General features: G+C 40.7%; 1 protein-coding gene across 1 annotated transcript; it reads right to left on the minus strand.

Moving 5' to 3' along the window:
* Positions 1–5441: 5441 nt before the first annotated feature.
* On the minus strand, positions 5442–12780 carry LOC137276852 (uncharacterized). The gene is made up of 4 exons (XM_067808503.1): positions 12472–12780; positions 11668–11758; positions 9663–9851; positions 5442–5902 (listed from the first exon to the last, which is right to left on the minus strand). The coding sequence occupies exons 1-4, from the start codon at positions 12778–12780 to the stop codon at positions 5442–5444; spliced, it is 1050 nt and encodes a 349-aa protein (XP_067664604.1).
* Positions 12781–14679: the final 1899 nt, after the last annotated feature.

The raw sequence follows: 14679 nt of genomic DNA on the forward strand, positions 1-14679 counted from the left end.
TATAGGCTTACTACACACAGTTCCTAACTAATAATAATATTAATCTTTAAAAGCCGATAATAAATTCGTCGTCGTGAATGGCGTGATGAGATTATTCTTGGACACTGTGGGCTAAATGCTTACAGGAGTATTATACACTCATGGAAAAAATTAGGGGAAGGCATGAAATAGCTGTGACTTTTAATCTTTGAATCAGTACTGAAAAGAAAAGTTCATACAGATGAAAAGGCTTATGTCAAGTGATGAAAATCAATATCTGGTGTGTCCCCCATGTCTCTGGAGAACTGCTTGGCATCGTCGTGGCATGCTGCAAATGAGTGTACGGATGATACCAATCGGAATTCTACGCCATTCTTCCTGGAGAACCACGAAAAGTTCATCCAAAATGTTGGGTTGAACAGTTCTCTCCCGAACACTGCGGCCAAGAACATCCCAAAGATGTTCGATGGGGTTAAGGTCAGGACTTCTAGCCGGCCATTGCAACATCCGGACACCTGCAGCCATCAGTCTGTCCCGACAAACATGAGCGATGTGAGGGCGGGCATTATCATGCTGGAACTCGAACATTGGACCTGCTGTTCGCGCAAAGGGGATCGTACACTTGTTATCCTGCCATCAACACGCACAAGATCTGTTTTGTGGTTAAAGGTAAACCCGCCCCACACCATAACAGAGCCCCCTCCATAACGATCATGCTGTGTGATGGTGCAGGCACTTTGACGTTCCCCAACGCGTCTCCAAACTCGAATTCGACCGTCATTATGGTCTAGTGTGTACCTGCTCTCATCACTAAACATGGTGTTTCTCCATTGACGTACGGTTCTTCCTCCATGGTTCCGTGCCTGCAGTCTCATGCGTTTGTGTTGCTCAGTCATGTTGATTCCAACCAATGGACAGCGGCTTTTTAGACCAGCCGATTTAAGACGATTACGCACTGTACGGGAACAAATTCTGACGTTTGTTCTTCGCCTGAATTCCGTATTGATTTTGGAGGAGGATTTGAACATGTCTCGCAGAGCAATAAGGCGTAGGGTCCGGTCATCCCGTGGGGTGTTTTTCTTTTTCCGTCCCCGAAGACGCCTCATTTTGACGTCACCAGTCGCTCCATAGAGATTCCAAAGTCTGGATATCACGCTGTCATCTGAACCTGTTGCTAGAAGGATCCTTCTATATATGTATATGGATATCAGTGTAGGCTCGTTGGACCCAGGACGTACTATTTTCAGCAATACAAGCCCCTGTGTTTCAATACAGATTTGGTTATGCTTTGCTAAGCCAAGAAAATGGAAACGTGGAATATTTTATCTAACTTTTCAGGTTAAGAATAGGTGAAAACTTAAAACTTATAACTAAAACTTAAAGTCTTGGTTCTCAAAAATTAATGAATCTCCTAACTGTATATTGTACAAGGAGTTCAAAACTTTGTTGAATGTTGAAATATATTTGTGTTGTGATATCCCTATGCATTTAGGAATTGTTACATCAAGGTTTAGATGCAGTAATTTTAGTACGGCTGTTGAATGTGGCAGGTATTATGGAACTGAATAAAACAAAATGCTATGTCCCTTTTGTAAAAGCAGACGCTTGAAGTATATAGAAAATTAATATCATGTACTATTTACTTGTAATGCCCATGATACACTTAGAACGAAATATATAATAAAGTTCACTAAAGAACCACTTACAGTGAGACCTCGGATATCCGGACACTTTCGTTTTTACGTAAAACGTCCGGATGATTAAATATCGGATATCGGGATTTAAGATTTTCATCCACTTCAAGGAAAACCCAAAATGTTTATAATCATAAAACCTTCATTGCACATGTATATAAATTAAAACAACATCACAACACAACAAACTTACCATTCCAGTGATTCAGGTTTGAAAAGGTCTCTCATTGTGGACTGCTGACACTAGATACTGCTGCTAAAGAATCATTTACGTGTACTCGCTTGTGAATCTTTTGCAAAGTACGAATAATGTTGTTATATACAGTGTTGACCAATAGTTATACTATGTGAAAAAAAACTGATCAACTCCAAGACATAGAGATGCAGAGGTGTTTTGCGCACTCGCTGAAAATGTCGGTCTCATTGTATTATGGGCGAAGGACCTTCTACTGAATAACTACTGTCTGTCTGTCATGTCCTTATTATAAGAGAGCATTTTGTACAACAATACAATAACAATCTATCCCATGATAAATTCGTTTCATTAATATTAACAACATATACTGTTCGTATGAAGAAGATATCATTGTTCCTTCAAAGCAAACGCTGATTCCGGTTAAGCAGTCTTGCACTGTAGACATTCATGATGCTATATGATGCTAATTGTATCTTAGCACTATGGGACATGAGACCTGAATGCAAATAAAGCTGTCACTTGTCACATACTAAGGACCATGGGGTTCTTAATGATAACCGGTATTTTTATTGCTATGTTTGTGCGGTGACTTTCTTCGAAATTTCTCGAATTTCGTCTTACTGAAATGTTGCAGAAAACACTCAACTTACTAGAAAACAATAATTCATAGTATTTATGACCACGCAAAGTCATTAGCGTCTTTGTCATCTTGACCGCGTCTATATCAGACCAAATGTGAATACGACAGCTCAAAATAACGAATTATACACTCATAGAAGCAAATAAAGGGACACATGGAAGTACAGGTGTTCCTCTGTTTATTTCCAGAATTTCACTCACAGTGACATACGTACCTTGTGAAGACACCTGGAAATCAATAAAGGTTCCCTTGTACTTTTATGTGTGCCCTTGCTTGTTTCCACGAGTATTTAAGCTCTGATGAGGAGTTTTCAGCGATTTGCAGATAGTTCGTCATAGCACCTGTGCTATTACTACTGGGTAATATAGTAAGGCAGGGATAGAAAAAATAGGGGATAACTGTCCAGCAACAGAACAGAATAGATTTGTCAGGTAACAATTAATGCTGATTCAACGGTGAGAGTAGATGGAAATTTCCAATCATGAGGTACGACATGAGACCATGGGGTTCTTAATGATAACCGGTATTTTTGTTGCTGTGTTTGTGCGGTGACTTTCTTCGAAATTTCTCCATTTACGTCTTACTGCAATGTTGCAGAAAACGATAAACGTACTAGAAAACAATAATCCATAGTATTTATGACCACGCAAAGTCATTAGCATCTTTGTCATCTTGACTGCATCTATATCAGACCAAATGTGAACGCGACAGCTCAAAATAACGCAATATATACTCATAGAAGCAAATAAAGGGACACATGAAAATACAGGTGTTCCTCTGTTTATTTCCAGAATTTCACCCACAGTGACACACGTACCTTGTGAAGAAACCTGGAAAAGAATACAGGTTCCCTTGTACTTTCACGTGTGCGCTTGCTTGTTTCCACGAGTATTTAAGCTGTGATGAGGAGTTTTCAGTTCTTCATAGCACCTATGCTATTACTACTGGGTAATATATTAAGGGAGGAATAGAAAATAGGGGATAACTGTCCAGCAACAGAACAGAATAGATTCGTCAGGTAACAATTAATGCTGATTCAACGATGAGAGTAAATGGAAATTTCCAATCATGAGGTACGACATGAGACCATGGAATGATGAAACTTCGGAGGGATTGTATAGGGTCATGTGACTAAGGGTGGAGCAACCTCGAACAAAATAAAAAGATACTGTCAGCACTGAAAAGTGGTGCGGTGTGCATGTTGCAGAGTCAGCAGAACGTTCGCATAGCGTTCGATCAGTTCCATAAAGAGCTAACCCTATCCTGTCCAGGCCATGTCTGCTTGTCATGAAGAGATGTCAGTATAGAACCCTGTGTTGAGTTATTCCTTGTATGCCAGAGTGCTAGTACATAAATGCTATGTGTTAGTTAGGAGTCAGACCACTCATTCCTACATGTAGCAGCCCGGACAGACCAAGCGAGTGTGCAACCAGTGCAACATCACCCTCTACAATGCAGAACGGCCATCGTAACAGGTAAGTGGTGATAGGTTAACTAACACCCAAATCCCAGTTACGACAGTTCTTTGCGGTATGCAGAAAAGTCAGGCTTCGTTCCACTGTAGTAGGCAGATGACGTTTTTGCATTGAGCTTTTATTATCAGTCATGACATTACACCAACAAACCCCACACCATGTGGAGGTGTTGCACCAACAAACCCCACACCATGTGAAGGTGTTGCACCAACAAAAACCACACACATGTGGAGATGTTCCAGCTACAGCCATACAGTCCTTGTCTTGCACATGTTTGTGGCCAGCGGCTTTTGACAGCCTACTCTTGGTTCAACCGCCCAACTGTTCAAATCTTTTAAAAGTGGAATGTTAGAAAAGCAAGATGAATGTTAACTTCGTTAGTGTGAATAACATGACGTTTCGGGGCGTGTGCTAACTCCTTCATCACCTGATAAACGCTTCGGAGCGTATACTCACTCCTTTATCGCCTGATAGACGCTTCGGATGGTATGCTTGCTCCTTCATTCCCTGAAACATCGTGTCTTTCACATTAAGGGTGTTGACATCCACACATCTTGCTTTCCTTAGCCAAAGTGTTCATGTTGCATCGGCATTTCAAGTTGGTATGGACCCGTAAAGGTCCCGTGGTAGAACAGGTCTTCAGCAACCCATGCTTGCCATAAAAGGCGACTGTGCTTGTCGTCAGAGGCTCTCTGACTTGGTTGACACATGTCATTGATTGCCAGTTGCGCAGATCGATGCTCATGTTGTTGATAACTGGATTGTCTGGTCCAGACTCGATTATTTACAGACTGCCGCCACATAGCTGGAATATTACTGAGTGCGGCGTAAAACTAAACTCACTCACTCAAGTTGGTATGTGGCCGCCATGTTCATGTAGTAAAACATTGTTCTCTCACCTCTACGTTCTTTTGGATATATTACACCAAACCTTGTGCCATGTCGTCGCCAGCCATATCTTAGTCCTTATCGAGCACGTGTTTGTGAAAACCAGTGGTTCTTGACGACCTGCTGTTGAACATCAGGCGATTGTGTATTATGTCTGTGTGGAACTACACTAGACGATCAACAGTTTTCCGTGTACTACTGAAGAGTGCGTTGTTTATCATGCGTGTATTATACATTGTTATTGTAGACTCATCAGTGATACAAAGTCTCACAGCGTTTGATCACTCCGGATAACCAGTCCTGTTCGTCCAGAAGCTTCACTTACGCACACAAAACAATGATCAAACTAATTTTGTGTCATGAAGTCCTCTTTATTAGCGTTCTTTTCACAGAATTGTACATGCGCTGGTCTATCGTCAAGTGTCATCAGCTTGAACGATACAGAAATCTTATCAGAAAATGTCCATTGCATCTAACACCAGTATTGTCCTGCTGTCTGTTCCATGTACGAGGCTTCCCTGTTGGCGTCAGTATTCATCCCAGAATAATGAACCTTGAGCTCATGGACGCTATTGCTCTTTGAATAGCCACACAGCCGCATTGTTTACATAGCTGCTAACACTAATGTGGTTGAACACAGTGTGATTTTTTTCAGCATATTCCATAAACGTCTGTTTTCCAATAACCTGCCCCTTGCCGACAGAAATAACGTTGTTCTTCCAGCTCAGCCAAAATGGTCTATATTCCTGGCAGGATAGCAGGGACGATTCCTCATGAATGATCAAAAAAGGACATCTCGTGCACTGACGAATCAAAGATTTAGTATTTCTATATCCTCCTACAACAACCTGATAGGCGCTAGTGTGATACGTGTCAGGACGATTGTGTATGGTAATTTGGGCGTCGTTGCAGGCTTTCACCAGATACACGATGGAAGAGGTACGTCCTGTCATCTTCTTAAAACTATCCACTGGTAAAGGTAGAAAGGTATACCTTCGGAGCACTGGACTGTTGAATTTTACGTAGGGGCCTGGAAAAAGTGTATGGGTAAATATAAGCAGCTGAAGTACCGTTGTAGGATGTATAAGAGGTACATGTACCATGATATACCTCAACCACGCAAACGATTTTGGAAGACCAATGAGTCGCATTGGGAGTAAGGCATGCGTTGTATTATGCTAACCTGACTTGTTATGTGAGCAAATAACTTTTCTGTGCCTTGCAATAAACACAGCATTTCATTTCCGTATGTTGGGTAAATCATAAAGTGTAATTTCACGCCTGTAGGACAAGTACCGTCAAACAGGTAGGGGTGCAATGAGACCTGGGAGTGGTAGACCAAAATCAACCACACGACGACAGCATCGTCTCATTACACTAATGATCCTGCACAATTGGTTCAAATCAGCACCTGACATCAACAGCGAATTCCGTACACTCACTGGGAGAGAAATTTCAAGTTCAACCGTTGAGAATTGGCTCTATCAAACCCGTCTGACAGCAAGGCGACCTCTCAAAGGTGGTGCTACCCTTACAGCTCACCACTGGCGACAACAATTGGCATGGGCTAGGCAGCATCAGGGACGGGCTTTGTTACACCATGCTCTCAGATGAGTCAAGACTTTACGTCAGAATTACATGTGGTAGAAATCGTTGTGAGCGGTATGCCAGCGTGGAAATTATTGGAATTGGAAGATGAGCATTCCAATGCCAGACCACATCGGACCCAAATTGTCACAGCTTATCTCCAACGAGAGGGCATGCAGACATTGGACTGGCCCTCTAAGTTCCCAGGCCTGTCCCCAATTGAACATCTGTTCCCGGTTGAAGGGTGTACGCAAGGGACCCCGCACCTGTCAACCCGGCCCAGCTTTGTGCAGCTCTTCCGGAGGAATGGGTAACCATCCAGAAATTAATCAACAACATGCCAACAAGATGTCGTGAATGTGTTGCCCAACATGGTGGACACACCAGATATTGCGCTTCACGCCCAGATTTGATTTAGTGGACATTCTGAGCAATTTCACATTCACTGTCATTTCATCAGTTCCCTTATGATTTGTCGGTAGTATATAATATATTCCGGTCAAGAAATTGAGTTCAATTAGATTCAGGTTTCCATTTATCCCATCAACAGTCTATTAGCTGACTTACATATGTCAAAAGCCAGCGGCATTTGTCAGAAAAAAAAGAAAACAACATTAAACACTATGTTTTGAGAGAATAGTCAGTATGGACTGTAAACCGCGATGCAATGATCACAGATATCAAAGAAGACATATACTAGGTCCAGAACACATATATGTTAATTACGTCTGATGCTGCATATGGACCAAGTGCAAAAAAACACTCTACAGTTAATTTCAGTGACACCCTCTCAATATTCAGGTCAAAACCACAAGCATGGCAAAGACAAAACAAAAGAGTAATTATATTAATTATGAGTGAGTTAATAAATAGCGCCACATCGGTAGTATTGCAGCAAAAATCATAAAGAGAACAATTTTTTTTTAACAATATGAAAATCAATAAATTTAGAACGTAAAAACCTGTCATCGAAGGACAGTGACATATACCAGACTATCACAGTTCCTAATTTAAAACTAGAACTATGATTAAAAGATAAATGACTGGAAACAACAGTACATAGTGAAAAGGCTTTTGGATCACCAACAACTTAAGGTTGATCACCGTTTTAGGGACCATGGCAGTAATTGCTGGATCGAGGATCGAGACATCATTACGTCTCCTAAGAAACCATGTTTCTGCCACCTTTGGGCAGCCACTGGCAAGATTTTGGGCGATATCATTATAATCATCATATAAACTGATAAAGACGATTTCAAGTGGGAAACTGGGTAGCAAATCTCGATTTTCCTATTACAAGTGTTACTACAAGTGCTTCGGTTCTTTGTCATTCTCAATGTGTGAGGTTCCTACATAGTCCGAGAAATAACATGAAGACAATAGTTAGTACATGCAAATACCCGTCTTCATTCAGATTGGTAATAATCATTATGATTCCGAACAAGGATGTTGTAAAGGGAAGGAGACGGTTAATCAGCTGAAGCACAATTGCCTAAAGCAGCCCAAACAGCCAGTAGAACCTCTGTTCTGCCACGAGAGTTTGCCTCGTAGAACCTACCAAGAACTATATCGGAGGTTTATGGATATTAGACAACATAGCAGCCTTCAGCATGCTTTCGAGTGTCACATTATTTTTTGCAACCTGTGGAGAAGCCGGGCACAGTGGGGTCAAGAGGTCACGAATTACCAAAGGATAACGAGAATAATGATAAGCCTAATGATCGCGTAGCTGGGATGCAAGCGAGACATTTCAGTGGTAAGGTCCACATATTTTATCAGCAATTAAAGCCACGATTTGAGACGAATTTTGAATGACTATACACATACAAATGAATCATCCCTTCTCAACCGTACTGCATGCATGCAGTTGTTGTCATTCATCTCTAAAGTACGACGTCAGTGTAATCTGCTTCTAATATCAGCTATGTATGCATATTCGCCAATGATTCAGTCGTATCGATTTGCATTGAGAGATTTAAAAATGGAAAACCAAATTCCATTTTATTTATATTTCATAGGAGTGGCTTTGACCTTGTGTTTTCCAGTTTTCTTTCACTGATATCTACACTCGGCCCCACGTGTTTTCTTGAATCTGGGTATTCTGCAGCTTGTTTTCCTAGAAAGGTGAATGTCTTATCTTCCACAAGATGTTCAATAGCTCAACACCATTGTAGCTTGACAGATCCTTTATTAACTACTGTGCCTGGTTTCAGAAAGGAGTATCACATTTGTCGAGTCCAAATGTCATGCCAATATCACTGGAAAAGGACTCGACATGGAGAACCTGTTCTTTCAGATTGGCGTGTCCTTTGGCGAGGAGCTCGATGTCACCCATATAAGTGATCTGCACTGAAGAGATCCGTTAACCCCCTCCCTGCTGAGAAGCAAGCTAAAGGGCAAACAAAAAAGCAAAGGACTATGGAATCCCCCTATAATATTCCCCTTCTGACTGGAATAGATTCACAAGTCCGCATCTGCTCTTGTGAGTACATTTCAAGTTAAAGTCGGAGTCAAAGCAACAAGCATGGCGCAGACGGTAGTAAAGGAACGAGCCATGCCATCATGTCGTTTAATTGTTATTAAGTAAAGTGTGGTTTCTTTTTTGTCTTAGATGCTGGAAAATACACACAAGAACCAACTCACTTCCTCAGGTACATGAATGGCAAATAAAATTTGTGATATCTGCTTCAGTACTGCATGAAGCAAGACTGAATGGAATGTACGGATAATTGTTTAATGCATCATGTTTAATCTTTTCTGTTTTAAGCGTGTTTGATATATATTGCTTAAACACGTATCTCCCTGCTCATGTTTACTGCACAGTCAACTGTTTCTATGTTCCAACCGATACTTCATGTAAGCAAGATATGTTGGGTCACCAGACCCGTGAATGTCCGGGTTAAAATTGATCTTTAGCAACTCTTTTGTCGTAAGAGGCAAGATGGAAACGGGTGGTCAGGCTCGCTGACCTGGTTGATACATTCCATCGTATCCCTATTGTGTAAATCGTTGCTCATAATGTTGATCACTTGCTTGACTGACCCAGACTAGACCCGATTATTTCCAGACTCGACGCTATATAGCTGTAACATTGGTAAATACGAAACAAAGCAAAGTTTGATAAACGTTTAGTCAAATTAATAATGTACTAAGGGAATCACGGATCGAAATGGGGACCAGAATAAATTAAATGCACGATTTACCTGAACAGGTGATCGTGGGTGTGGTCCAACTCCCGTTCTTCATGCAGGTGTTGTTGACACTGAGAACGTCCAGCGGCACATCTAGGTAATTGCTGTGGCAGGTACAAGACCGAGTTCCTCCTTTCAGCTTAGATTTATAACTGCAGGTTGCATGTGGAAGGGATTCTTCTGAACATACATACACGTCAGCTGGTGCAAACAAATACATTTGACTTCAATTGATAGATGGAAATATTTAAAAGTTTGGCAAAACTGAAGCATACTCAACCAAATTACCTTTGATGGACTGAGTCCCTCACCGGAAGTAATGTGTACAACGTCATGGGTGCATGACGTCGTTATGGGTGGATGACGTCAATTAAAATGCCTATTTTTGCATTCCTGACATTAAGCCGGTTGGATACATGCTTAATAATGCAAACTGATAGTTTTTCGTATTTGCTTTTTTAAAAGAAATACACATATTGTACTACATATCTATCTCTGTTCATTGTATATGCACTACATGTAATCAAAGAGAAAATACAATATTCTGCAATATTGTTGATGATCCTGTACGTAGAAGCTGTTAACATTTCCACAATCTTTAGAACCTGCATTCCACAGATGCTTTAATGCTTTACATGGCTCTGTTTAGTAAATTATTGATGTCATTGTTGGAACCATAATTATTCAGTTATATCATTCAAATGATTAGCAAAGTTATGTACGAGGGTAATCCTTGATGGGAACATTTTAGTTTGAACGTGGTAATTTTATAACAAGAGTTAATACGCAATCGTTAATGCAGATATTTTCCATTAAGGCGAAATGTCTGTATTATGGCATGAAGCAGTGCGTCAATGTGCCACCGGCATTCTTTCGATGTGCATCAGCTAGTTGTGGCATGATCAGTTAATAGTTGCTAAGCGACAATGCCAGTGCTGAGTGAGTGAGTGAGTGAGTGAGTGAGTGAGTGAGTGAGAGTCAGTTTACATTCATCGTCACATGGACAATATCTCAACCATATCATAGTAGAGATCAGTAAATGTGGAGATTAAAAAGCCGTTGACGATGAACAGTAAAACTACTAGATTATAACAAATAAGGTAAAACCAGCATGTAATCATAGAACGATATTCTCAAAGAGAACCCGCAAATCACCTGCAAATGGAAGTTCATGAACTTCCACATATCACTAGTCTATTACGTTTCCGTTATGTTGTGGGTGCTGCGCTTTGAGGATAAGTTGTACAATGATGTCCCGCTAGATACATGTTATCACGTATACCATGTTTCAGGTATTAAACGGATCGAGTTAAACACACGCAGGCAAAATGTAGCAGGTTTCAAATGTACAGTACACATTCTAAAGTTTAGACTCACTAGTGTAAATGTTGCCACTTACTTCAGTCAGCTGTTCTAGTAGATTTTGCAAAATATTCCACACTGTTTCAAGGTACTGTCTATACAAGTACTGTTATATTGTAAAGTAAATGTGTAACATTTAAACGATTACTGTCATGCATTCAATACATAATAAAAGTCGGTGAAAATTGGCAAATTCTTAACAAAGTTTTGCACAAATACAAAACTGTTCACAAGCACGATATTTGCACATAATTTTCAGTTAGCTGTTGGTTCCCCAAGCTAGCGAAGAAATTCATCTTTGATGTAACCACATGTATGTATGCAACATATAATGAGTTCTTTAAATGAGTCTAAACTACGGATGTGCGACTACCCCAGTAGAATGAGGACTATGATTTATGGATGTACACTTTCTTTTATTCATGGAAAGCGTCGTTTCGTCATAGATACTAATGTCGTTGTCAAGCAACATTAGTATCTATGTCTAAAAGTCCTGACTGAAAAAGGAAGTTGTATATCCATAAATCATGGTCCTCATTCTTCATCCACTCAACTTCTAGAATGCCTATCAAAGACTGCCTCAGTATTCCATTATAATGCACACACTCCCAGCTGATTTCCCTGTGACACATTTGATGGTGACTAAAGTGCTTACCCTCCACGCACGCTGCCTCCTTTCTCACAACAAGCGGGCTACACCGTCTCCCAGAAGGACAGGAGAGATCTGCACAGGAGCCCATCAGGTCCTTTTAGAAAAACATACATATGTTCTCAGTAAACTGGTTGCTCAGTTTCATACCATGTGAGGTCAAGTAACAAAAGTAAAAATATTAAAAATTAAAATTACCAGACCTGGCGCACATTATCTTATGTATATTTAGACCTCCTTTCCAGATGAGCAAATAAAGCAACCTCGTTTCAATAAAAGAAGAACAATGGCTTAATATCATAAATGATTATATGTCGGTCACCTTTGTTCAGAACTACGGCTAGTTACAACCTTGATCTATCAAAGTTCCATTCAATATAAATCAGACACAGATGAAGGGACATGGAGAGCGAGTGAGTGAGTGAGTGAGTGAGTGAGTGAGTGAGTGAGTGAGTGAGTGAGTGAGTGAGTGAGTGAGTGAGTGAGTGAGTGAGTGAGTGAGTGAGTGAGTGAGTGAGTGAACATTTAACATGACCGTGGCATATGGGGATCTAAGAAGGCCTTCCTTAACATCGCTCACAATGCAGAATGATAAGATACGCTGTGGATGACATTTACACATTTAGTGTTTAGTCTCACAAGATTAAGTATCAACCAATGGGCTACCCTAAATTTGCCCTTTACGTATTGAAAAGAAAACTATATGGACATTCAGTCTAAATTAAACTAATCGTGAAGACAAATATACTATGAACACATACCTGAAGGAAGATTACCATACTAAGGATCATGGGGACTATGAACACATACCTTTGGCCACTGCGAAACATCACTGTGTTTCCAACCCGTCTTTTTCACAAAGTCTGTTAGCGCTGTGTTACTGTCTTCCATATGCAGATGGCACACACCAAGGGAAGGTTGGAATCCAAATGACAAACACTCGGAATGAGACATGCATTCCGCTGCACACTCACGTGCAACAAGACCTATTTCTTTAATAATGCCGTACAGGTTGTTTTCCAAGTAGCGGTCATCTGTTGTGATGCCGGTTTCATTGAGGCAAAGTAAATGAATAGTTTGAATTAACGTTACTGTGATGACAAGGACCAGCGGTGCCATATTCCCCAAGGAGAGACACTCAATGCAGCTGACGATGACTGCCGCCTTTCCAGAGTAGATTCACTTAATTCATTATCGATCTTCCACTGCCTGTCATCTGACCTTCACAGATCCACTGCATTTAACACTGAACCATACACAATGAGTGTTGTCAGAAAATAATTAAGTTAAAAGAGGAAAAGATATACACATATGAGTGTGTGTGTGCGCGCGCGCTCTTGTCTCTCTGTGTGCGTGGGTGTGTGCGTGTGCGCGCGAGCGTGTGTGTGCTCCGCCTGTGATCACGTTGTGAAGGCAACGTGATGGAAATATACGTGATATGAATATGCAAATCCCTCCCTTATCACAAAACAAAGGTATTGACTCATCGCCAAGGGTCCTTTTAGTTTGCCATTTGAACTCGGTCACGTAAATAGATACACGATCAGGTGCATCATAACCAATCTAAACCTACTACGCAATGTGTGTATCATTTCAAATCAGGACTTAAAGCAAAACGTTTTTTCTCAGCTCTATACGCGAATTGTCCCCACTGGGGAGAAATGCCCCTCACATTTAGCGTTACACAATCATGTAAATATAGATAGTAGGGGTTGATTTATAAATGTAATTTACAGTACAATTACGGTGTAGTTTACGGTAATCCTACTTACCATGTGTTTTCGATACTGATGATATGTTCTCACACCCGCCAAATACTAATGAACAACAGGAGTGACACGCGTCCCTAGTGTTTTGATGGCTAATTAATCAATTCACATCAAATGCCTTCTGATAGATTAAGTATCAAATCACATAATCATGCGGTAAACGGTATTGGTGTGAGACATACACTTGCACGTGTGCACAAATTTCTCCTTCCAGATAACTGGATCATTTTTCAATGGAAATCTTTGGGAATGGTTTGAAACTTCGCTGTCCGGGTCTGGAAGCACGGGCTCCGGTTAAGCGAGCACAATGACTGAACGGAAGTTTCGTTTCACATAAAAATCGTCCGGAAGGCTGGGTTTCTAGATGTGGGGTCTGGGTAAACGGGGTTCGACTGTATTAGAATAATTTAATTTTCATGTAAGTAAAGAGATAGATAGGACATGAATGACACGTAGAGGTTTATGGAATAAGATGGCTAGAGTGACGTGCCTCAGGATTAACATGTCAGTGAATGAACTGAGAAAATATTGTATAAACACGTTGTAAAGTCAATGACGGATGAAAGAATATCAAGTATATGAACTTAGCATCTACACTTGAATCATCATAACAAGCTAACATGGTCAATCTATTCACATGTAGAGCCAGGATCGGCAAATTTGTCAACACACCCGGGACAGGTGAGCCATGTCTGGACGGACAGGGACAATACACCTCGCACTCACACCTCAGACATGCCGCTGCATTTCCGTATGCTGTATGCCACTTACTTTGCATTTGTTGCTCTTAGCATTTGATTTGATATACGCAAAATCAATTCACAGAAAACCATCTAGCCTCGAACTATTCATCCCTAGAGAAAATGATTGTGGTTTGATCTCTGACGCCACACGCCATTGTTTCCTGTTCACTGGAGCGTATCGACATAGTGGAGATGATGGGCCATTGACGTCTTATAAAAACAGACCTGAACTTGCAACTCGATTACAGTTAGTGCTCTCAAACGATGCTTAGACTAAACTTGGCCCCATAACTATGAAAGACCTAAACGCTCTAAATAGTTAACCAAAACGTCATATCATATACTACAGAAGAAGTTGTTATCCACAAAGTGAGTGAGTTAATATTTAACGTCACATCGGCAATATTGCAGCCATATCGTGACGAGAACAATATAAGTTATAGTAATGTTAAGATGAGAAAAGAGAAGAAGTAAAACCTGTCAGCGAAGGACAGTAAAAACACTAG

This window comes from Haliotis asinina, chromosome 1, assembly GCF_037392515.1.
Source record: "Haliotis asinina isolate JCU_RB_2024 chromosome 1, JCU_Hal_asi_v2, whole genome shotgun sequence".
NCBI classification, from domain to species: domain Eukaryota; kingdom Metazoa; phylum Mollusca; class Gastropoda; order Lepetellida; family Haliotidae; genus Haliotis; species Haliotis asinina.